We start from the raw sequence: 27,251 nt of genomic DNA, 5'->3' as shown, positions 1-27,251 counted from the left end.
TGGGAGTAAGAGGTGATATGATTGCATGTGACATGGAGGTAACGGCCTCGCAAATTATTTCCACAGACTCAATTAGCCTCCGAGTGTAGAGAGTAGAGTGGAGCTCAACTCATTATGTCTGCTGAGGACTTTCACCCCTGTCACTGTTCCTAAACCCCTCTTGATCATACCAGTTTTTCAGGCGTTGACCCATGAAGTAAGTGTGTGTGTGTGTGTGTGTGTGTGTGTGTGTGTGTGTGTGTGTGTGTGTGTGTGTAAATGTGTGTGCGTGTGCAGTATCCGCCATACTGCTGGGTGAAGAAAAGTGGAAGAAAGAGAGAGAAAAAGAGAGAGAGTGCGAGAGAGAGAGAGAAGGTATATGGCTATTTTAACAGTGATATATGAGTGTTTATGGGGAGGATTTAGTCCTTCTGGGTGGTTCTTTACGATCCAGGGGAAGGTGCCGGACGTTAGGCGTCTCTCTGTAGCCTCAGTTTAATTTGGTCTTATTCCTTCCATGGTAACCCTGGTAACCCTGGTACCCTGGTACCCTGGTAACCCTGGGAACCCTGGAACCCTGGTAACGAGCTTCCATTCATCATCTCCACAACCACCAGGACGCTGCTCTGCCCCACTTATCCTCAAGGATGTTTGTGGACTCTGGAGCAAATCAGTGACGTGATTCTCCGCTTTCCTGAGAGGAAAGTCAGTCAGAGCTGCGTTAGAAAGAAAGAACACAGATGTTTTACCTGTTGTATATATAACAGGGATGTTTTACCTGTTGTAGCCGACATTCGTTCCCAAAGCCGTGGGGTAAAGTGTGTAAGGGTGTTTTAATCGATCAGGCTCACTACTAGTGACTTGAGACAAATCTACTAAAACAGTCGTCGTATCGTGGAGGACATGAATGTGAGGGAAGGACTGTGTAGCACGACCACGACCACCGCTGATGGTTTACCTCAGAGACACGACATCTGTAGTCTGTGTAGCGTACTGTAGTACTGTAGTACTGGCACAACTCTTTCACACGTTTTGCTGATTACGATATTTCTCTGCACCGCCCCAAATGTTTATGCTACTTAAACATTGTATTCTAGAATTTAGTGCCGGTCTTTGCACTCGTCATAGATACAGAACCTAACCCCTGTTGTCATAGATACAGAACCTAACCCCTGTTGTCATAGATACAGAACCTAACCCTAACCCCTGTTGTTCATCCATGGGCCAGTGGGACAACCTTTAAACATTTACATTACATTTACTGTACATTACATTACATTTACTGTACATTACTTTACATTTACTGTACATTACTTTACATTTACTGTACATTTATGGCCTTTAGCAAATGCCTTTATCCAAAGTGACTTAGAACAAATACATGTGTAAGTAAGTGAATCATCTATCCATTCGTCACCGTAAGAGAAATAATCTGCTTAGGCCAGAGGCCATTCGCAGTCACAATGCTAGACGAAGGAAGAATTATAATTGTTTTAATTTTTATTTGTAATATATAGTAAAGAAACTGAACTGGGGGATGGTAAGGTTTCAGGAGGGGCAGTTAAGGTGGAGCCTGAAGAGATGGAGGTCTTCAATCTACGGCGAAAATAGGGAGTAACTCTGCAGTCCTGACAGCAGTTACAATGCTAGAAGAAGGAAGAATTACTTTTTATTTATTTCTAGTATAGAAACTGTACAGGGGGGTAATGGGGGGAGGAGGTCTTTAGGAGGGACAGTTCAGATGGAGCCTGAAGAGATGGAGAGATGGAGGTCGTCAGTCTACGGAGGGAGACAGACACAGGGACGTGTGTCCTTGGCTCAGTTCTAACATGAAACACGTTTCTAAAGAGAAAAGGCCTGAGGCGTCTTATTACTTAAACACATGTGGTGTAATCAGGAGTCTCTCAGCTGGAATGAGGGGCTGGGGAGTTGAGGACAGGTAATGAGAACAGGTGATGGAGGGAGGGAGGGAGGGGGGCGGGGGGGGGCAGCAATCAGAGGTTGGGGACTGAGGTCTCTGTAATGAGAACAGGTGATGTATCTGGTTGAGTCCTGTGGGTGGGGGGGGGGGGAGGAAGGAGAGGGACAATAAGGCCCAATCCCATTTCTCATGTTTACCCCTAACCCCTCGTTTTGGAGTGTGCCTCTGAAAAAGCTCAGTTGGGAGGGCCATGTAGCCATGTCCATTCCTTCTCTTGTAGATGAGCTACACACACACACACACACACACACACACACACGCATGCACGCACTTCTCTCAGAGGACAAATGCTTCCTTTCATTCCAGGACTTGCGTTCCGTTCTGCACATTGACGCCGTCAGGGTGAAATGAGAAACGCATGAAAGGACACATGAATGAACACGTCTCCCTTCCATTCTGCCTGCTGATCTGTACCAACCCACGTCCATTCACCTGTCAACATTCCCACCGAACGCCTCAGGACTCTGAACTCCTTTGTGTGGCCAAACGACCGTGTTTGACTTTTTATCGAAGCGACTCCTCTTCAGACATGTTGACATCGTCTCTGAAGTGACACGTACGGTAGCAGGACAGGATGTAGAGGAAGTTGTTCCCGCTGCAGTACAGAGCAACACTTATCTAGCGCTTTATTCCAAAGCGCTTTACAACGGCCTCTCATTCACCTATTCACACACACATTCACACACCAAATGGCGGCAAGCTACCATGCAATGCACTGGCCCGCTCATTTGGATCATGAGACACCGGTTCTCCCTCCTGAGCCTCCCTCCTGAGCCACAGCCACCCACACATGTACAGTGTGTAGTACAGGTACAGTGTGTAGTACAGGTACAGTGTGTGTATTACAGTGTGTATTACAGTGTGACTAACACTGTGAGAGCTGAAGGAAACGCTGCAGTACACAACAACTCCCAGAAGAAAGCATCTCAACCCCCCTCCCCACCCCCCTCCACCCCTCCATGTCCCGGTAATGATGACTGATGTTGATGATTAGCCCAGTGGCTACACGTCCAGGCGGGGGGGGTGTAGATGGGGGGTGTAGATGCTGCAGTGTGGATGTTGTGAATGGACAGATCAGTGTGGATGTTGTGAATGGACAGATCAGTCCGCGCTCGTTCGCTAATTAATCATCACAGTTTTCGTCGGAGTCGGTCCTGGTCAGGTTTCTGGTGGAGACGACTTCCTGTCCAGGCTGGTTAGAACAGCGTGGCAGTGCAGGACATGGGGGGAGACAGACTCTTGTATGAGGTCATATAAAACGTTACTTATTTGTTTGAAATGATGCTTAGACCCTCTGACTTGTTACTTCGGATATTGGGTCATTGTGTCCTTGTTTCCACACAAGAAATCCACTCCCTCTCTGTTCGAACACCAGAATATACCCAATGTCACACACAGTTTATTAGGAACACCTGTACATACTAATGCATTCAGGTGGTGTAATGATGTGGGGATTGTTTTCTTGGCACACTTTGGGTCCGTTAATACCAATCAATCACCGCTTGAATGCCGCAGCCTTGTTGAGTATTGCTGCTGACCATGTCCATCTCTTCATGGCTACAATGTACCCATTGTCTAATGGCCTCTTCCAGCATGATAATGCACCTTGTCACAAAGCAAAAGTCGTCTCAAACTGGTTTCATTTTCATTTCAAGCCTTTATTTCAACTCGGGGACCACTGAGGGAGATATCATGAACATGACAATGAGTTCAGTGTTCTTCACTCGCCTTCCCAGTCACCGGATCTGAATCCAATAGAACACCTTTGGGATGTGGTAGAACGGGAGATTCACAGCTGCAGGAATTGCGTGATGCAATCATGTCATCACGGACCAGAATCTCAAAGGAACGTTTCCAACATCTTGTGCAATCAATAGCATGAAGAACTGAGGCTGTTTTGAGAGCAAAGGCAGGCTCTACCCAGTGTTAGTGGTCCTAATAAAGTGTCCAGTGAGTGTGTATATGAGTGTGTATTATCCAGCCAAGTCGTGCTACCCTGCAGGAGACTAAGTAAATAACAGGCATGGCAGCATTGACCAACCTGCCTTAAAGGTTGGCTGCATTATCACAGGAGGGGGAAGTGCTTTATTATGACCCATAGGACTACACTGCTGTCTTATTAATGGTGCATTGATGGCAGCTATGTAAATAAACTATATGGATAGCAGCTATATAAATAAACTATATGGATAGCAGCACCCAGCCATGCAGCTACTGTTAGAGAGAGTGTCCTGAACGTTATTTGCGGGTGTGTCCCCATGCTACCTGTGTGTGTGTGTGTGTGTGTGTGTGTGTGTCTGTCTGTCTGTCTGTCTGTCTGTCTGTCTGTCTGTCGGTGCACTCAGGGGCATGCGTTCTTATTAACGAGGCTTCAGTGAGATACTTGTTTACCAAAAGAGAGATTGACTGTGCGTGTGTGTGTGTTTGTCTTGGTAGGTGTGTGTGTGTGTGTGTGTGTGTGTGTGTCTGCTCAGGACGTCAGAGCCCACACTGTGACAGACAGCCAGTGGAGCGAGTCGATGTAAACAACTTCAGCAGCTGTCGTTGATGTTGTTCATAATCACACAGGAGAGTTTGACTCATTTAAGCTGCTGGAGACAGGGGAGGTATGAGCGTTAAATGAGGAGTTACAATATATCCAGCTCTGTGTGTGTGTGTGTGTGTGTGTGTGTGTGTGTGTGTGAGATACACGTACGTGTGTGATTTGTGTAAAGGTCATCTGTCTAATTTGCGAACATGATCTGAGTCAGGTAAACATATGCTGTGTTCCATAATTATATTGTTGCTTTATTGCATCATAGGGTTCCATAACCTGGGTTAGGGTTGTCCTTAATCACCGTTATTATGTTAGATGGTTTCCAAACAAAGTCGATTCCTAATTGACCAATTTAGTCTCTTTCAGCACTCTGGTACGCCATGTTTAATCACAGGCCTGTCACCACCTGAACACACACACATGTTGCCTAGGTGACCTGAACACACACACACGTTGCCTAGGTGACAGACAGGATCAATCAGAAGTGGAGTAATAGAGGAAGCATAGGGAAACATCATTTAATGGTACACCGCACACACACACACACACACACACACACACACACACACACACACACACATGCGCACAAACTATAGAATAATACATTGTAATATACCAGTAGTACCAGTAATATACCAGTAGCTGTGTTTGAATGTATAGTAACAAAATATTCATGGCAATCAGAACCTCTTCATGAATCATTGATGTGCTTGTGGGCCGTTATTCCAGCTGTTCCATTATTAATGCTCTGGACCGTCTGTCCACACATAACAGAGTGCGTATCCTTGGCTGATGTGCTTTGTCCTCTGAGTAGAGGCATCACACAACATCATGAGACCTAAATGAAGTCACAGCGAGATGCTGTCCACATCTTTAATTCAGACTCAGACTCTAGAACTAATGGTCTGTTGTTTTAGGATTCTAGAACTAATGGTCTGTTGTTGTAGGGAGGGCACTTGGTGTGATAAGGTGACAGCACCCTGATGCAAACATAATGCCTCCATCTCATACTCTCTTTATTTAGATTAGTTTGTGTTCTTTTCCCACACACACACACACACGCACGCACACACACACACACACACACACACACACACACACACACACACACACACACACATACACACACACACATAACTACCGTATTTTCCGGACTATAAGTCGCGGTTTTTTTCATACTTTGGCTGGTCCTGCGACTTATAGTCAGGTGCGACTTATATATCAATAATTCGTAATCTCTGACTGACATGAACTGACATACGGTAATCTCTGACTGACATGAACCAAGGAGTAACTTCCGCTAGCGCCTCATACACGATAGAATAGCCATTATACTTGACAATGTGGACATTAAACACGACAATGTGGACATTAAACATGATGTTATGGACCTTATACACAATGTTATGGACGTTATAAACGATATTAAAGTCATTTATTCCTTCCAGAGACTGTTCTATGTTGCTAAGTTACCCCCGCGAGGCTATTTTGCTACTTCCGCTAGCGCCACATACGGGATAGAATAGCCATTATACTCGACAATGTGGACATTACACACGACAATGTGGACATTAAACATGATATTATGGACCTTATACACGATATTATGAACGTTATACACGATATTAAAGTCATTTATTACCTTTCAGAGGCTGTTCAATGTTGCATTGTTTGTAGGCCGCCCTTCATCCTAACTACTTCCGTTTTTCACCAAGCTATCTTTGTCATGGCCTTATACACGATAAATAGTCGTTACACTCGACAATGTGGACATTAAGCACTATATTATGAACGTTATACACGCTATTATGAACGTTATACACGATATTAAAGTCATTTATTACCTTTCAGAGGCTGTTCCATCCTGTTTGCTTGCTCCCGCGACGCCATTTTGCTAACCTTCGTTAGCAACGCGCTAGCTAGCCCTGGCTTTACACTCGATAATTTAAGTATTTCTAACCTTTCAGAAGAAGTTTTAACGTGAATTATGTCCTTCCTGGGCTTACAAATCCTCTCATGTCTCTTCACAGTGCCAGACTAGAGTCAAGCTCAACAGGGTCTTCTTTCCCCGCTGATTCCGCCAAGCCCGTTCCCTTGAACCATGCGACTTATAGTCCAGTGCGACTTATATGTGGTTTTTTCCTCTTCATGGCCCATTTTTGGCCTGCTGCGACTTATACTCGGGTGCGACTTATAGTCCGGAAAATACGGTACCTTCCCACATAAACACATGGTGTTGATGCAGATGCAAATACGACCAGCGCAGTTCTTCATTTCACACTGTTTCTGTTCACTGTCTTCAGTGTTGCAGTTGATGTTGAGTTAATTAACTAGTTAATTATTGATGTAATAATTACAGATAACAGATAATAATATTTTCCAATTTTGTAAACCTTGTACTGGTGTGCTATCTTGGCCAGGTCTCCCTCGAAAAAGGGACCTCGATAAATAAAGGTTAAATAAAATAAAATAAAAATATTTTTTACAGACTGTCAGTGTGTTTACGTTGTGTTTTAAGTTGTTTTGGATAAAAGTGTCTGGTTAAATGTGAAAAAAACAAACAAACATGTTCTTTTCATTAATTATTGTCTCCTCCTCCTTCCTTCCAGAGTTCTTCCTGGAGCTGCTGGACAACTCTGAGAAGTCCCTCAACGACATGTTCACGCGCACGTACGGCAAGCTCTACATGCAGAACTCTGAGGTGTTCCAGGACCTGTTCACGGAGCTGAAGCGCTACTACACGGGCGGCAACGTCAACCTGGAGGAGATGCTCAACGACTTCTGGTCCCGCCTGCTGGAGCGCATGTTCCAGCTGCTCAACTCCCAGTACCAGTTCAGCGACGACTACCTGGAGTGCATCAGCAAATACACGGACCAGCTCAGGCCCTTCGGAGACGTGCCCAGGAAGCTGAAGGCGCAGGTCACCAGGGCGTTCATCGCTGCCAGGACCTTCGTCCAGGGGCTGGTGGTGGGCAGAGAGGTGGCCAACAAGGTGGCCAAGGTGAGTTCTCTCCTCCTGGGAGGGCTGGGTCACTTGTTTGACCGCTGAGTCTGTCTCTGACTCCTCTGACTTCACTCTGACTCCTCTGACTCCTCTGACTCAGGTGTTGTTAGTAGACTCAGGTGGTGTTAGTAGACTCAGGTGTTGTTAGTAGACTCAGGTGTTGTTAGTAGACTCAGGTGGTGTTAGTAGACTCAGGTGTTGTTGGTAGACTCAGGTGTTGCTGGTAGACTCAGGTGTTGTTGGTAGACTCAGGTGTTGTTGCTTCTCAGGTAGTTTAGCCCCCGAGGTTTCAGCAGGAGGATCCAGAGCTGATCCGTTCAGGGAAGCACAACGCACGCCGGCTTGAGACAATTTGATTGGTTAGATTCCTGTCTCTTCATCTCACTGACACCCTGTACAGTTTATCCACTGTAAATAAATGTATTTGCATTGTGACTGCAAATAGTTTTTCTTATGTTGACTGATGTGGATAGATGAATCACTTACTTTGTTTGTCAGTCGTTTGTTGCCTCGAGAAAATATGCAGTAGTGATATGTATCTGTTATTTATCCATATTCAGTCATGTTCATGTTTATGCATTATCTACAGTATAACTCTGATTAAATTGGTCTGTTAAAGACTTTTAATTCAGAATATAAACGACCCCACTAGTTGTCCTTGTTCTTGTTTACTACCCTCGCTGTCTAGAAGCACACATACACACACACACATTCACACACACACACACACACACACACACACACACACACACACACACACTCACACACACACACACACAACCCTCGCTGTCTAGAAGCACACAAACACACACACACACACACACACACACACACACACACACACACTCACACCTCTTATTTATTCACCAGGACCTTTTAGGGCACGTCCCAGCAGAGGCTCTGTCCAACCGTCTGGACGTTTGTGTCCCGGAAACACCCCCCCCCCCCTCCCCCCCCCCGGCACTGAAACACGTCCCCCCCCTCCCCTCCCCCCCCCCCTCCGGCACTGGGGAGGGATGTTGTGATCCCCTGTTTACATCGATGCACTTGATCTGTATGTATGAGGCCGATACAATTGGAGAAAACAGCTTCTCTGTTTGATGTGGGGCTGCCCAGTGGCTAGGGTGCTGTATAAGCTAAGCTTCACTCCATCTGAGAAAGCGGGGTGGGGGGGTGGAGGGAGGGAGGGAGGGTGGTGGGAGAGAGGGAGGGAGGGGGGGTCACACAGGGAGTTAAGACATGGGGCAAGGAGAGAGAGATTAAAGAGAAAGACCCTACAGGCGACTGTGAAGTGGGATTCTCTCTGTGACGCTCTGCCTCTGTTATTCTCTTTGTTGTCTCTCTCACGTCCTGTACTGGAACATCTCTCTGATGCTCGTTATTTAGTTATTTATATATTAATTTAGTTATTTGTATTGTTATTTTGTTGTTTATATAGTTATTTAGTTCTTTGTAGAGTTATTTTGTTGTTTATATAGTTATTTAGTTCTTTGTAGAGTTATGTTGTTGTTTATATAGTTATTTAGTTCTTTGTAGAGTTATTTCGTTGTTTATATAGTTATTTAGTTCTTTGTAGAGTTATTTCGTTGTTTATATAGTTATTTAGTTCTTTGTAGAGTTATTTTGTTGGCTGGCTTTGTTCTCGATGGGCAGCGTTGTTGGCCTATGATCTGGTTCTGTGTGAAGAGTTTTTTTAATGTTTAGATTTCAGAGTCAGAGAGATGTTTATTTAATGTATTAAAGAATAAAGCTGTTTATCGGTTCTTACCAGAGTAGTTGTGGGGTTTATAACTGGCTATGAGAGAGAGAGCAGCGCCAAACTCTGATGAAGTGTGATGTCGTCTGAAGGGCTTAGTGGGGAAATCCTGTCTCTTTAAATCCCTTTTTTAGACACACAAAAGAGTAACACCAAAGTGCGTCATGGATCAAGCGTCCAACTTATGTAACTAAATCCCTGGCTTTTGTTTACATATAGTGAGGAAGAACAATATATCATGTACATTTTGAAAGAGAAACAACAAGCCTTTTTTCCCCACATGGGATTAAATTGATATTTCTAGTGAATTACCTTTACTACCTTCACCCTCCCAGAGCCGAACAGAGCTGTGGTCAGCTGACCAGGCAGCCATTACCAGAGCTTTAGGTGGAACAGCTGCTGTTGCCACCAGCTTCTGTCAGGAGACAATGTATGTAAATTGAAGGCTGGCCCTGAGTGCAGCTTCAGACGGAGCCGCAGAGTCTTGACAATGATAGAACGCCTTTGTATCTCCTCTGTTGCTCAATGTTTGCTGTTTTTCTGAGGGAGGAGAAAGAGAAATGGAGGGAGTGGTGAGAGAGAGAGAGAGAGAGAAATAAGAGAAACAGATATGATGCGTCGGAGGCGGAGGACTGGTGTTGGAGGGTTTTCCACCGAGCGTCTTGTCTTGACCTTCTCTCGGGGGCTCGCGCCTCGCAGGCTGGCAGTGATGGAACGCCACCATCTTTATCTCAGTCCCAGAATCTCTGAAGCCCCGGGGAGCAACACTGAACTACACCACCATGACTACAACACACGGAACTACATCACGCCATGACTATCGCCATGACTACAACACAGGCCTACAGGGTTAGGGTACACACTACAGTATTAAGTTCAGGTTTAATATCTGATCTATTAATCAATTAATTAATCTAATCCCGGACGAGCCCCCGAATAATACATTTTAACCATTTAGGAGATGCAATTATTATCCAAAGCGACTTACAATCAGATTACAGGGTCAGTCTCCCTGGAGTAACTTAGGGATATGTGCCTTACTCAAGGGCACACCTAAGTGGTGGTGTTCCCTGGTGGGATTTGAACTCATGACCTTCTGATCATCAGTCCAACTCACTATCCACTAGGCCACCACTACCAGTTTAGTACTGAGGGGTTGACTGTTCTCTCAGCTGCCAGGGTCCAGTCATTGGAAGAGGTAGTTTGTTGTGTATCACAGCAGGGTCTCCTGTAGACCATGTGACCTCCGTACTCCCGCCCTTCATCTCAAACCTCTCTGTGGTTGGTCTCCTGTAGACCATGTGACCTCCGTACTCCCGCCCTTCATCTCAGAGCTCTCTGTGGTTGGTCTCCTGTAGACCATGTGACCTCCGTACTCCCGCCCTTCATCTCAGAGCTCTATGTGGTTGGTCTCCTGTAGACCATGTGACCTCCGTACTCCCGCCCTTCATCTCAAACCTCTCTGTGGTTGTTGTTGATCGCTGAGTCGTTCCCAATCAGTAATAAAGACGTGGAATCACAGTTCAGGGAAACATATCAGGGCAGTGCAGAAGGTTGTCTGGCTTAAAAACAGCCTGAATGGAGAGAGGGAGGGAGGGAGGGAGGGAGAGAGAGAGCACGAAGTCACTTGACAGGACAAATCACCTTGACCTGAGATTCAACCGACAGCGATGCCTGTTCTGAGACACAAACAGCCGAGTGTGACATCAGCAGCAAGCTGTTTTAGACTCGGAGCAGAAGGCTGCGCTGAGAGAGATTCGGGTTTTACAAACGACACAGGTCGTGAGTTCGATCCCCGGCGAGTCATACCAAAGACTATAAAAATGGTACCCGGTGTATGAAGATAGATATAGATAAGGGTCCATTGACCTGCAGGCTGTATGCATTCTAGATACTGTGCAGTTATAGACAGAATGTACATCTACAGATGCAGACGAGGCATTTAGCAGACGCCTTTATCCACAGCGACTTGGAACTAATACATTTGACTAAGTAAGTGAATCATCTATCCTGCTGCCAGTCATAGCAGGAAACAGTATGCTTCTGAATATGCTCAGGCCACGCATGTGTCGCATTCCGTGCAGAATCGTAGCCAGGATGCAGTGAAGCGTTTGATAACATCCCCTCCCCTCCCCTCCTCTTATCCGCATGCCTGGAGACACATGTTCCAGATAGATGGTACGGTACATACCCTATACACACACATGCACACACACACTCACACACACAGTCCATACCACGCTAGATCCTTGACTTACTGCCGACGCCCCTATCTGTGTTATGAATCAGCATCTCCTGCAGGAAGGTAATTGGAGCCAGACAGGTGGACTAGATGGGTTTCCCGTAAAGCTGTGTGTGTGTGTGTGTGTGTGTGTGTGAGAGAGGAGGGTCGTGTGTGTGTGTGTGTGTGTGTGAGAGAGAGGACTGAGTTCATCGCCGCTACGTGCTAGCTGCTAATAGCCACAGGTGTTATCACAGGTGTCAAACTGGTGTCAGGGTGGGGTGGGGTGGGGGGGGGGCGTCACATGACACGAGGCAGCAGAGAGAAGCGTTGGAGACTGAATGAAAACATCCTGGTCAGGGGGGAAGGGTCTGCACACACACCCATATACACCCTCTCATACACGGACGCATATATGCACACACACACACATATACACACACCCACACGCACCCGTACACACAAACACACACACACACACACACTCTCATACACGGACGCATACATGCACACACCCATATACTCTCACACACACACACACACACACACACATGCATCAAGCCCATTGAAGGCCCATGCAGTTTTGATCAACAACACTAGCAGCGGATATGATATGAACAGTAATCGCTGAATAAGCGCTTCAAAGAGAAGGCTGAGGTATCAAGGGCCTTGCTGCTGCAGGGAGGTGATGGACAACCCTGATATAACCCTGATACAACCCTGATACAACCCTGATACAACCCTGATACAACCCTGATACAACCCTGATACAACCCTGATACAACCCTGATACAACCCTGATACAACCCTGATACAACCCTGATACGACCCTGATACAACCCTGCCTTACCTCTTTAATTACACCCAACAGCCTCCTGTAGTCTCCCAACCTTCATAATACAACATCATATAATAGAAGCCGCTTAGCTGACGCTTTTATCCAAAGTGACTTACACTGCAGTGAGTGCAGAACATTTTCAGTATATATGGTCCCAGTGGGAATCGAACCCACAACCTAAGTGTAATTAGAGCCATGCTCTACCAAGTGAGCCACAGAGGACCACTTCAGAGCTGTAACACAGGACTGCTGATCTGGAGTCATTTCTTTGCATTTTATGTCTTAATTAATCTGATTACAAGGGCAGGTGGCGACCTGATCCTGGGTCAGTGTTTCTGCTCTGTGTGGACACGGCCCTGGTTTAGATCTGACCCTGGGTCAGACTGTCATCAGAGAGATGGAACCTTGCTGACTTGACAATGTTTCAGTCAGAATGACCAGAATGGCTGTAGACCATCTGGCTGTACCGCTGCAGACACGCACACAGACACACACACACACACACACACACACACACACACACACACACACACACACACGCACACACACACACACTCACACACTCACACGCTCACACACACACACGCACACACACACATATACACAAACATATACACAAACACACACACACAAACACTCACACACACACACACACACACACACACTCACTTCCCACTCTCCCTCACTGTATGGTGTCATTGAGTGGTACATGCTAGAAGTAAATAAACAGCTCTGCTATGATCTTATGATGCTGACCAGATCAGAGGACGTAGAATGGGATTACGGCAGACTTCCTCCCTCAGCCAGACTCCTGGGATCACTCCTGGATTACACAACAGGAAATCCTCCTCAGGACTGGAGATTACGATGACCATTTAGAATTTCTAGCTCTGCGATACTTAAAACACAGTCAAAACCCCATTATACCAGCTTGTGAAAGACGATTGAGGGATTTGATCGTTTGAAGGGTTTAAAGTTCATTTAGACGTTTACATTTGAACCATTTAGCAGTCGTGTCACGTCATGGATGAAAAACTGACCAGGGAAGAGAGGTTCATACTGAATTCACTGATGGTCAGGGCCTGTGTTCTGACGATTTATGCTGCTTTGTCGAAAAACGCTACCATAGTGCGACTCTAACCAGAACCTATGCACATGCACAGAATCGCTAAGTAGCACATCTAGGAAAGAGTAGGAAATAAGCTGGCATGCTTCAAAGTGACCATTTAAGTTAAATTTTTCACTAACATTTTTGGCATTTAGCAGACGCCTTTATCCAAAGCATGAGTTCCAGGTGCAGTTCCATCATCATCATTCTTCTGTGCTGCAGAGTTCATGAAGGGTTCTAGAAGGTTCATGAAGAGTTTTAGCTCACATGGAACGTGTTTCCCAACACCTGTCAATCAAGTCTCGGAATGTTGGTCTTTATTGCGCGAGCGCACGGAACTCTGAGCCCTTCAGCGCAGGATCCTGATCCTGGTTTCTGTTTGGATCTTGATAACTGTTCTGGACCATCGGCCCATCTGGGGATCTGCCAGAGTTGCCAGGTGGGCTGGTCCAGGCTCGCAGCTGATGATGGGCGGAAGTACTGAAGTACTGAAGTACCGTAGTACTGTAGCGCTGCGTGTTTACCCTCCATGGCTTATGCCGTCACGTTTATCGCATTATACACTCATTTCCTGTCACTAACTTGTCTCAAAAATGTACTCTAAGCTTTAAGGCAAAGCCTCACCCTGACACAACATTTACTTTACATGACTTTTCTACCTGACTCAAAGTCTTTGCCTTTGAGAGAGACACACAGACACAGAGAGAGATCGTTGAGAAGTCTGTCTCAGCTCAGAGAGAGAGAGAGAGACATCATAGAGACGTCTGCCAGGCCAGATATAGAGGCCAGTTGACCTGGACCATGTGGGGGGCGTCACTGTCCCATGGTTCTCAGCTGCGGCCCCTGCAGCCTTGCAGACGCATCCGGCTGTGACAGAACCCAGGAGCTCTCTGCCTTCCTCTCTTTCTCCCTCTCTCTCTCTCTCTCTCTCTCTCTCTCTCTCTCTCTCTCTCTCTCTCCCTTCCTCTCTCTCTCTCCCCTCTCTCTCTCTCCCTCCCTCCCTGCCTCTTTCTCTCTCTCCCTCTCTCTCTCTTTCTCCCCTCTCTATCCCTCTCTCTTTCTTTCTCCCTCCCTCTCTCCCCTCTCTCTCTTTCTCTCTCTCTACCCCCCTTCTCTCTCCCTCCCCCCCCTCTCTCTCTTTCTCCCCCCTCCCTCTCTCTCTCTCTCTAACCCCCCTCTCTCTCCCCCCCCTCCCTCTCTCCCCCAGAGCTCCTCTCTCTCCTGGGTGGGAGGCTGGCTCCTAGCTCAGCACAGCTTGCAGGAATAAGGCGTCAGCCTCAGCAGAGAGGGACAGATGGCTGCTGCCGTGGAGCTTGGCATGTCAATGGGAAATGTGCTGCTGGACCAGAGATGTCCTTTTTTAATTAAGAGATTCTGATCAAGAGAGAATTGGAAGAATGTTGGCCGAGAGGGAGGAGAGGGACACAAGCTGTAGTTAGCCAATTTAATCAACTGTTTTTTTTATTTAATTTCACTTTTTATTCATCCACGGGAAACAAGCTGAGACTAAGATCTGTTTTTTACGAGTGTGGCCTGTCCGAATGTGTCATACAATTACCGGTACAAAAAAAACTGAATTTGAATATGATCAGAACATTGTGATTGGCACGTTACCTTGACAACAGTGGTAGTTTTGTCAACTGTATTTCTAAGCAGGTCAGAAACGATCACAATATATACATATAAATGAACACTTAAGACGTTGTTTTATTGTCACAATTCTCTGTATTTTGTAACTGATGTACGAAAACAAGCAGTCAAGTCCGTGCTTTATCATGATTAGCTGTAACTTCATCCACGATTAAGTACGACCTTCCGTACCTTATTGCTTACATATATATACTCTACTCTCTCATATATATGCTCACACACACACACACACACTAATGAATGAAAACAAGGGTATGCTTCTGTGAGCTGCTACCTGAGGAAATAGGATCTGATGAGAAAGTGAAGGAGATTTATTAAGCATGCAAAACCAGTTATTTTAAGAAACCTTCTAGAACATACTGTACTGTTCGCTACGTGACAAAGAAAGGTTGATTACGGCTTCTGCCCACCTTGGTACTTTAGAAAATGTGTAGGCTGAAGAAGTTTGACGTGTTGGGTTTCTCTCACTGTACTGTACGCTCAACACACAGCAGAGGAATGGAAATACTGCTGGCGAACGGCTCGTATTTTAGTAACTCTTAATAGCTACTAACACTTTGTAAACCACTTTGCATAGTGCAACCCTGCATGTGGGCAACAGCTTATTAAAACACCAGAAGCTCCACATGAAGAACATTTCCTAAATGGTTTCTACAGCGCTGGAGACAGTTCTTTTTTTTTCTTTTTTTTTTACGTTTTTTAAACAACAAACATCTAGACGTCACAACAAGGACAGACATTAAGGGAAAACAAATAACTCCATGAAGTAGAAGGTAAGAAAAATAAAGTAATTATAAGACAAAACACAACAGCAAACTAAAAAGACAATAAACAACAGCAAAGAGACAAAAACAAAACAAAAAATGTCTTATACCAGTAAACAAAAATGTGTGTGCAATGGGGGAAGGGGGGGGGGGCATTACCACCATCAACAACCACGTAGATGTAAGAGTTCATATAGAAGGAAAAAAAATACAAATTTAAATAAAAAAAAGAAAATAATAAAAAGTGGGTCTCAAATAACATAGCCTAATTTGTCATGGATTCTCTTCCATGAAAGATAAGAAGGGGGACCACACTTCTGAAAACACATCCGCCTTATCCTGCAGGTCGTATTTAAGTCTCTCCAAGGGCAACACAGACCTTATATGTGTGAACCATAGCTGTTCAGTAGGAATGACATCAGTGTTCCATACAATTAAAATGCACTTTTTTGCCAAAAATCTAAGAGTGTCAAACAATTTCCCATGTTCAGGACTCATATTTACATTTGCATCAACCCCTAAAAGTTACAAAAGAGGAGATTTGCTAAATGTGAGCTTAAGTATGGATTCAACCAGAGCATGGATCGATTGCCAAAATGATGAATGATGAATAATGATGAATGAATGAATGAATGATGAATGGTCTTTATTGTCATTGATATAGTACAGGTACCAAACAACGAAATTTGGGAGGGGGGGCTCCCCTGGTGCTAGGAAAAAAAAAAACTAAAAACAAGAAGGGAAAAGAGCTGGTTTACATAAATAAAGGCTATGTACACTATCCACTATACTATACTATACAAATAAAACACTGTGCTGTACTCTATGCTATGCTATACCTACCTATACTAACATTTCCTATCTCTGAACCTTATGTACCCGAGGGTTGTCATATTGCACATAGTGTTATTGCACATTCATTTAAAGTGTCGCAGTTTGCAGGTTTGAAATGTTCACAGTTGTGTTTCAGTGTTGCACTTGATTTCAATCTAGTAGCTGCCATCAAATTGTCTAGATTGTCCAGGGCCTAGAACCTAGGTCTTTGCTGTGTTCAGGGCCTGAATGGCCCTGGGGTAGAAGCTGAGCTTCAGTCTGTTTGTCCTTGCGAACATGGTCCTGAACCGCCTGTCCGAGGGCAGCCGAGCAAAGTGTTCGTACCCAGGGTGGGATGGGTCTCTGGAGATCTTGGAGGCCTTCCTGAGGCAGCGTGTGTTGTACAGCTCTTCCAGAGAGGGGAGGGTGGCGCCGGTGATCTTCTGGGCCGATCTCACGACTCTCTGTAGCGCATTCCTCTCTGCGGCTGTGCAGCTGGAGAACCACACGCAGAGGCAGTAGGTGAGGATGCTCTCGGTAAAAGGGTTTGATCTTGGGACAGAACCAAAACATATGAGGATATGTCCCCAGACTTTTCTTATATGTATTACATAACGAAGAGTACTCCAGGGACATCTTATTAACTCTTTGACTGCCAGCCATGTTCAGAGCGGAGAGCTCCACACTGCCAGACTTTTGGGGCATTTTCGCTGAACTTTGAAGACCCACCAAATATTGACTTTTCGGACTACATAAACATTGAACATATCTACCAAAACTTTAGACTCTCTTCTTTCATCAGAAAAAGAAAGTTTGTTTCTAGCCTCTTTGAGTGTTTAGAAATCGGCCGTAGAACATAGGGTGGTTTCAGCAAAAACACCTGATTTTTACCAATAAACAGAGAAAACGAGCTTTTTCTGCAGAGAAGCAAATTCAAGCAAAACGGTGACTGACGTCCACATATTTTAGTTTTAGTGACACCTCAAACATCTGAAAAGTTGTTTACTTCTATGAAACAATAAAAACAACACAGGAAAAAAGGTTTTTGATGACAACATAACTACATTTATTCACAGATTTAGAACATTTAGAATCATCATCACTCAATAATATTTTTTTTCTGTGTGGTAGGCTTTGAAGCACTCTCCTGAGTGCAGGGGTACATGGCAGGACCTGCACCACATTCTGGTCTCTCTCCTTTTACCCCTTCGAACGCAGACCCTACATTTTCTTGCTGGCTGTGTGTTATTGCTGGTGGGCCTTAATTTTTCCAACTCATGCCTGGCCATCCGGCCATCCAGCCTGCTGTCTGGGTCTCTCTGTCTTGCTGCCCTGGTTTGTCGGGCCTCCTCTTCCTCCTCCTCCTCCTCCTCCTCCTCCTCCTCCTCCTCCTCTCTCCCCATCCTCCCCCTCCTCCTCTCTCCTCCTCTTCCTCCCCCTCCTCCTCCTCTCTCCTCCTCCTCCTCCTCCTCCTCCTCCGCTACATAGGTTTTTTCAGTCCACGACCTCGCCACCCTCCTCATGAACTCCAAGTGTGTTTTGCACTTCCCCGGGTTCCTGGCCTTGTACAGCACATATGCATTGAACACACACAGCTGAAATAAGTATGCCACAAACTTCTTTGACCAGTTGAGTGTTTTCCGTATGAATGGGTAATATGCAATGTTCTGGTCAAGTTTGTCCACCCCATTCATGCAGGCATTGTATGCCACAACACACTGCGGTTTGAGCTGACCCACCTTATCCTTCTTCCCCTTCTGCCACACCTCCACCCTCTGCATGCTGTCATGGTGGCAGGTTGTCACCATCCTCACCAGACGCTTGTCCTGCCATGCCATAACCAGCACCCTGCCATTGCGCCGCACCACCCTCCCCTCCACACCCAAGTCGTTCTTTGTCGGCTCCCTTATGATCTGCGGTTCCCCCCTGTTTTTTCGCAGTGTTCCGCAGACGTTGGTGTTGGCTTTGATCAACTGCTCACACAGTTGAACAGAGTTGTAGAAGTTGTCCATGTAAAGTGTGTATCCGTGTCCTGTGAGACGGTCAAGGAGGGAGAACACTGTGTCTGGGAGTGTGTTATGCTGGCCAACATAAGGCTTCATGTTAAAACAATACCCAGTATAAGAGTCACACAGTATGTAGGATTTAATTCCATACTTCACCGGCTTCTGAGGGTTATACACTTTGAATGATAGGCGGCCACGCCACTGCATCATTCCTTCATCAATGCAGATACTTTCAAAGGGCTGATACAGCTCTTTGAATTTGGCTACAACATGATCTAAAATAGGACGCACTTTATACATTTTATCTGTGGCGTCCTGTGATGCATTATTGTTGTAGTGGAGGAACTTCCAGATGAGCTGATACCTGTTCCTGGACATGGTTTTATTGAAGTATGGAGTGGCGTCCTGTGGATCCACACTCCAATACATTTCTATTTTTGGCTTTTTTATGTAATAATTTATAATTAATTAATAATTTTGCCATTTAGCAGACGCTTTTATCCAAAGCGACTTACAATTACGAATTACAGGGACATTCCCCCTGGAGTAACTGAGGGCTAAGTGCCTTACCCAAGGGCACACTAGTAGTGGTGTGGCTTCAGGCGGGATTTGAACTCACAACCTTCCGATCACAAGTCCAACTCACTATCCACTAGACCAGTGTTTCTCAACCCTCTCCTCGGGGCGCCCCAGCCGCTCCACATATTTGATCTGTGCCACCACCAGCTCACCTGATTCAACTAATCAAGTACAAACCATAATTGCTTTGTACTTGATTAGTTGATTCAGGTGTGCTGGTGGTGGAACAGATCCAATATGTGGTGTGGCTGGGGCGCCCCGAGGAGCGGGTTGAGAAACACTGCACTAGACCACCACTACCCCCCACCACTACCCCCCATGTAACCGGTGATGAAAGTGAGTCCAAAGAATCGTTTCAGTTCTGGGACTGTCACCGGTTTCCATGACCTCCCTCTGGAGTGTCGGGATGTGTCGGGATGTGCCTGTAAAAACTGCTTGGCATACAGGTTGGTTTGATCTGCAATGTGCTGCAGCAGCTCATCAGGAATAAGCAGCTCCAGGAAATCAACCGGCCGGTCAGATTCCAGCTCTGCAGCAGCATTCTGGGGTCCAGGGGTTGCCGTGAATGGAACCTTTGTGGGTTGCCAGTCACCGTGACCCCAACCAGCAGCTTTCTCTGAAGACAGACGTCTCCTTGCAGTAAACCCACTGGTTGAGGCACGTCCTCTGCTCGATTCAGGAACTGTAAAATATTGAAATATATACAATTTTATACTAAATATATATACAAAAGGCATGTTTTATTGCTTTGTAATGATGTAGTGTAATAGTGTAATAGTAATAGTAATAGTGTTATACTGCTCTAGTGATGGTTATAGTTTCAGCACAACACACACAGGTAGACATCAACACAGAGAGGTCACACACAGGTCATCAACACACACATCAACACACAGAGGTAGACTTCAAAGACACAGGTCACACACAGGTCATCAACACACACATCAACACACAGAGGTAGACTTCAAAGACACAGGTCACACACAGGTCATCAACACACACATCAACACACAGAGGTAGACTTCAAAGACACAGGTAAACATCAACACAGAGGTAGACATCAACACAGGTAGACATCGCACGCACACACACACACACACACGCACGCACGCACGCACACACACGCACACGCACACACACACACGCGCGTGTGAAACAGAGCCTCTCTGACCTGAGGCAAGGCAAATGTATTTGTGTAGCACATACATGTAGACCCAAGGTTACCCATAACTACCTCATAACTAATATTAGCCTTACATCACATTACCCATAAACATCCCCTCTTCATCTCCCTCATATCTGCACACACACACACACACACACACACACACACACACACACACACACACACACTCACACATACAGACACACACACACACACTCACACACACACACTCACACATACAGGCACACACACACACACACACACACACACAGGCACACACACACACACACACACAGGCACACACACACACACACACACACACACACACACACACTCACACATACACACACACGGTCTGTAAAGAATACAAAAAGAAAAACAAATTCATTCATTCATTCATTCATCATTCAACAGTTTTACCTTTGCTTTCCACACGTGTGTCTTGGATCGTGGATCCGCACTGATCTGGAGAGGAGCCCCTGCTGCTATCCGATATGGGTGGCAACCACTCGTCTGACGAGTCGGGGTCTGGTTCAGAATCGTCCGATTCTGAACTGTTTGAAGAACTACTTCGCTCCAATGGCCGCGCGTCTTCTATACCAGATCTGCTCGCAGATCTGCTTGACCTGATCGGCACCACACTCCTTGCAGATCCACTGCCAGACAAGCTCTGTGCCAGTGTCAACTGCTTATAATGCTTCTCTCCTGCTCTCGCTATTTTCGCTACACGTTTCGCCATCTCTTCAACCCTCAACAAGCCAGTTCCGTCTCCAGGCTTTTATAGCTGAGCTAAATCGAACTACTGCCCCCATCTGGGACAGAAATACATTACACCCAAGTCTGATATTCACACACTAGGTGTAGAACATGTCAATAAAGTGATCCCCGCGGAAAAAAAAAGAAGAAAAAAAAAGACGCCATTTGGCGTCTTTGGCAGTCAACGTTACTATTCTATAAGAGCGTCTTTGGCAGTCAAAGAGTTAAGATGAACTGGAGTAAAAAACTAAAACAAAAAAAAACTTACAAACAAACTTAATTATGTTCAAGAAATCTGGGAGACAGTGAGGATGAGTTTACCTTCGCACATATCTGCATCCATGTTTCCTGGTCCAAATGTATGTTCAAATATTTTTCCCAAATCCTTTTCAGAGGTTGGAAGGAGGAAGGCACTCTACTGCTAAGAATCTTGTAGATCTTTGAAGTAATTTTAATCATTAGTTGAGCACTAACAATAAACAATTTCATGTCATCTATCTTAAATCTAAAACTGTCTTTCTGAGTTAGGAATACAAAAAAATTCTTAGTTGTAAGTACTTTAAAAAGTTGGTAGAAGAAAGACCATATTCTTCCCAGATATACCTTTATGGAGTTTGAAATGTTTCTTGCAATTATATCAAGCCGATAAGGCACTGTCAATAACAAAATATTTCTCAAACCCTGAAGAGGGGTACTTTATTTATTTATGTTTATAAATGGAAGAGATTTCAAAGAAATTGGATAGCTGAAGTTTACTTCTATGGATTTCCATAGAGGCTCTGAGTCCTGGAACCATTCATTTATCCGTTTGATTTGAGCAGACCAATAGTAAAGCTCGAAGTTAGGGAGAGCAAGACCCCCTTCCTTACGAGGTTTACATAGAGTAGCTAGTGATATCCGTGCTTTATTACGAGACCAAAGAAATTTGGATAATTGTGTGTTTAACTCTTTAAAGAATAACGTTGGAATGGGACAAGGCAGAGATTGAAATAGGTAGGTTAATCTTGGCAGTAAATTCATTTTAACTACATTAATCCGGCCAATAAGTGAAAGAGGTAAATTAGTCCAGCGACCCATGTCCTCTTTCAGTTTTTCTTTAAGTGGTGTATACCGGTAATTACATTTAAATAAGTTACCTAGCACTGGAGAAATAAAAGATACCAAGATAAGTGAAACCTTCATTTTAACATCTGAAATGGGATAATATGTTCAGTTTATCAACATCTATGGGATTAGGAATAGATTTGGATACATTAATCTTGTAGCCTGAAAGAGAGCCATATCATTGAATAAGTGATAATAACTTTGGAATAGATTGTTCTAAATTTGACAAAAATAATAATGTATCGTCTGCATAAAGAGAGATCTTCAGCAAGTATGCTCTCAATCTTGCAATCTAACCGAACTCTACAGCCAGTGACGCTGTTGTACCTCCACAGCCCCATCCTCCTCCCCGGGAGGTTTCCATTACAGAAGCTGTTTCTCTCTCTCTCTCTCTCTCTCTCTCTCTCTCTCTCTCTCTCTCTCTCTCTCTCTCTCTCTCTGTCTCTCTCTGTCTCTGTCTCTGTCTCTGTCTCTCTCTCTCTCTCGCTCTCTCGCCCTCTCACTCTCTCACTCTCTCTTTCTTTTTGGGTTTTTCTGTCGAGTAACAGCACTGGGGTCTGAGCCCGCAGTGCCCAGAGACAGAGAGACAGGGTCGACCTCCCACCAGAGAAACACATGCTAGCTAGCGCCAGGCGTCACACTGGGTTTACTGAGGACTGCCAACCCTTGAAGCTGATTGTGACACACACAACTTTCAGTTAACGTGCACCTCCACAGAGACATGTATAAACTCATCTTACACACGTACAGCATAAAGTAGATGTAGCCACTGTAAGGTAGATGTAGCTACTCTAGCCTTTTAGGTAGACATATAAAAGACATCTCTTTTAGGTAGGCATGTAAACATGCTGATGGCTCATTTAGGGCTGGTTTGATGGACGCCGATTAAGGCTAATCCTAGACTAAAAAACATCCTCAATGGAGATTTTCCGTTGCGAGTGTGATGTAAACCTGGACTAGTCGTCAGCCTTGTCTGTGAAACCGTCCCTTAATTTAACGGCATCCATCTCGAGTCTCACAGCATACACGGTAGATCGTACACACTGGGATAGAGCACAAAATAGGACTATCAAACTACAGCGGTCGCCCACGGTAACCACACACACACACACACACAGTCGTGTCTTCACCATGCCAGTAAACGGGCAGCAGCATTGAGGCGGCCGGCCAGCAGGCCTCTGCTACCAGCGTCTCAGAGGAGTGATTGTGTGGCGGGCCAGACTCCTCTGGGGGCTAGACTCCCCCAGCAGACTAACAGAGATGCTACAGAGCTGACTGTTATACTGCAGCACTGCTGTGGTGGTGGTGGTAGCATTTCGGTGTTTCCTAGTAGTATGTATGTCCTTCTTTTGTGTATGAGCATAGAAAACACATTAAAAAGGCATTAAATGAAATGTGAAACAAACAAATTACTGAAAAGGTGGAGGCGGAAGCAGTAGCTTATTTTGCTTTCTTATTCTAAGACCAAAAAAAAACCGGAAGCAATAACAAAAACTCATAACAGAAATAACAGAAAATAAATGTGTCCATGTCCCCAGTGAATCTATGATTGAATGGAGGCAGAGAGGTCTCTTACTAGGGTGTGTTCATATGTATCCTGGACTGTATTGTAATAAAGGACAGGAACAACTTCTGTGCTTAAGGAATATGTTATTTGGTGTATCAGCAGCAGCAGATCCGGCCTCATGATCTGAGCCCAGAACAAAGACTTGTTGTAGAGAAAAAAGAAGAAGAAGAAACAGAGACAAACTGTTCCCTGTTTGAGAGGTATGATCTGAACCAGGAGAGGGCTGTACCAGGGACACCCAGGTGGGTGGAGAGGCGGTTGAGGAGGATGGTGTGGGAGACAGTGTCGAAGGCCGCAGAGAGGTCCAGGAGGATGAGGATACTGAAACGGCCCGAGTCAGCAGCAATGAGGAGATCATTGATGATTTGAATGAGGGCGGTTTCCGTGCTGTGGTGTGATCTGAAGCCGGATTGTAGGGGCTCATAGAGCTCATGGTTGGACATATACTGATGGAATTGGCCGGCGGCTGCTCTTTCCAGGGTTCTACTCAGGAAGGGAAGGTTGGAGATCGGCCGGTGGTTGTGGAGGTCATCAGGGTCCGGACCAGGTTTCTTGAGGATGGGGGTGACTGAGGCAGTTTTGAAGCTGGTGGGGACCAGATAGCAGGGAGGTAATAATAATATCCACCATGTAGGGGCAGAGGGTGGGTAAGCAGTCCTTGTCCAGGGCTGTGGGCATGGGGTCCAGTGAGCAGGTTGAGGTCTTGGCCAGGGTGACCAGCCTGGCGACCTGGGCAGCGTCCACTGGAGAGAAGGAGGAGAAGCAGCATTGGGCGGGGCACGGGGCTTCATCATCCAAGTTGTTCTTGTTCCCAAATCAATCAGCCTCTGTAGTTGTCCAGGGTCTGAATACTTTCCAAATGCTCTGTAAGTGAATCATCTATCCATCCATCTATCCACCCATCTATCCACCCATCTATCCACCCATCTATCCATCAGTCATCATAAGAAAAATACATCTACGCTAGCACCAGAGGCCATTGGCAGTCACAATGCTAGAAGAAGGAATCATTATTATTTGTATTTTATTTATTTATTTACAGTAGAGAAACTGTACAGGAGGGTAGTGGGGGATGAAGAGGTCGTTAAGAGGGACAGTTGAGATGTAACCTGAAGAGATGGAGGTCTTCAATCTACGGCTAAAGATAGATAGGATAGATAGATAGACAGACAGGATAGATAGGTAGTGACTCTGCAGTCCTGACAGCAGTGGGAAGCGCCTTCCACCACCGAGGCGTCAGGATGGTGAAAAGCCGTGACCGAGTAGCGTGTCCTCTATAGCGTGATGTCGTAGCGTGACGCTGTGGTGGATTCAGGATTCAGGAGACGTGGGGAATCGGGATGCAAGGGAGCAACAGATCCCTGTCAGAATAATTATGACAAAACTGTGAGATGAATCGTAGCTGTTTTTCTCCACTCCTCTGCCCCCCCCCCCCCCCCCCCCTCTCTCTCTGGTTCCCCCTGCTCTGCCTGACCTTGGCGCCTTGGTGACGACAGTGTCATTTTTCACAACTTCGTCAGTCGGTTGGCACAAAAGCAATTTTCGTCTCTTCGCTTCCTCTCTCTCTCTCTTTCTCTCTCTTCCTCTCTCTCTCTCTCTCTCTCTCTCTCTCTCTCTCTCTCTCTCTCTGTTGTTTCTTAAGGGACCAGACACACACACCATACGTCCACCTGCTTAACCCCTTGTTGCTCATAACCGCCATCATAACCGACTGGTCCCTCCTTTTTAACTCCCTCCTCTTTTCCGGGCCTCAGCCTTGTCTCTCTCCTCCTCAGCACTCTGTCTCACCCGGAGCTAGGGGAAGCCATCTTTATGGTCGCCGCGGTAATGGTGTTGTATCGTTGCCGTGGTAACGTGTTATATTGTTTTCCCCTAATGGGGCTGCGTAGCGATCAGTCAACCCAGACTGATGTAAGGAGGACGAGGAGGGAGGCCTTCAGCTTTATTAAGGCTTACTGCATTTTTAATCGTCCATAAATAATGCTGCTCACACCAGCATTCCTGACTGCAGAAGAGCGATGACCACATACTGTAAGCAGGGGTCTGTTCAGTGGTGCTGGCACACACACACACACACACACACACACACACACACACACACACACACATACACACACACACACACACACACACACACTCACACACACTAGAGAAGGCACACATACACACACACACACGCACACACTCTCGAGAAGGCACATATACACACACTCAGGACCACACACACACACACACACACACACACACACACACGAAGGCACAGAGAAGGCAGGCACACTCCCCTTCCTCTGTCCCTCCATGGCTCTCAGCCACAGCTGTGTGTGTGTGTGTGTGTGTGTGTGTGTGTGTGTGTGCCTATTTCTTTTTTCTTTAAATAGATAATTGAATACACACTGCTCAACTGTGAAAATAGTGGCATCAAAAATGTCTTAACCCCATGTTTTACCCTAGGGTTAGGGGTTGAGGTCGGTGTTAGGGGTTAGGGTTAGAGGTTAGGGTTTAGGGTTGGGGTTAGTTACTGTAGCCCAACTCCATTACAAAGGATTTACCAACATTTAGTAATTACTGTGTAATAACATATTGACGCAATGTTGTTACATTGACGAGTGCTTCCACTCCATCTAGTATATAATAAAGTTTATTAATGTGCAGGTAAGTGTATCCTACAAGGTGTCAAGAGAGGGAAAAAATTGTTTTAGTCGTTGTTTAACAAACACATCCCTTGCGCGTATGCGGTGTGTATTCAGTTTGCCTTCTAGCCTGAACGGCTCATGTTCTACAGCTGAATTTCATGCTTGACCTGAAAAACAGAAAAACAGATTGATTCTTTTTTTATTTTAATGTATACCCACTCACCGTGAAATGCCGGATTCTGTTTCTGTATTACCACTTACCTACTGCAACGTTCGACGTTCGTGCATAAACAATGTCCTTATATGAGAACATTGCATACCGCCGTATCCTCACCTGACCCACGGCAGCCGAGTGTCTGAGGAGAGAGAGAGAGAGAGAGAGAGTGTCTGAGGAGAGAGCTGCCTTGGAGGAGCTCCCTCAGAGAGAGATGGACCAGAGGTGCTGTAGAGTCAGTCAGACATTCATTAAGGTTTTTAGGGCATTTCAGCCTTATTGGGATAGAGACAGTAGAGACTGACAGGAAGGATGGGTGAGAGAGAGAGGAGGGATGACATGCAGGATGTGTGAGAGAGAGTGGAGGGATGGCAGGAAGGATGGGTGAGAGAGAGGAGGGATGACATGCAGGATGGGTCATTCTGAAGGGGACAGCAGCTTCCCTCCGTCTTAAAGATCTTGGCTACTGTCTATCCTAATGAAGCAGAAAGGCCCGGAAACATATTTAAAATAAAAATCCCAAAAGCTCCTGGCGTGTTTACTGATGACCCCCCCAGGTCAGGTGACCCCCCCCCCC

General features: G+C 45.6%; 1 protein-coding gene across 1 annotated transcript in view; it reads left to right on the top strand.

Moving 5' to 3' along the window:
• Positions 1 to 27,251, top strand: part of LOC308165644 (glypican-6-like) — a gene marked incomplete at both ends in the record, with an annotated part of 143,407 nt that overhangs the window by 61,648 nt on the left and 54,508 nt on the right. The window contains one exon of the mRNA XM_080539794.1: positions 7,106 to 7,497. Coding sequence (XP_080395920.1) covers positions 7,106 to 7,497 — 392 coding nt within the window. The remainder of the gene's footprint in view (positions 1 to 7,105; positions 7,498 to 27,251) is intronic.

Source organism: Nansenia antarctica (assembly GCF_963989245.1).
Source record: "Nansenia antarctica genome assembly, chromosome: 9".
Lineage (NCBI taxonomy): Eukaryota > Metazoa > Chordata > Actinopteri > Argentiniformes > Microstomatidae > Nansenia > Nansenia antarctica.
The sequence above is the reverse complement of the archived record's forward strand: the minus strand, read 5'-3'. Positions and strand labels throughout refer to the sequence as shown.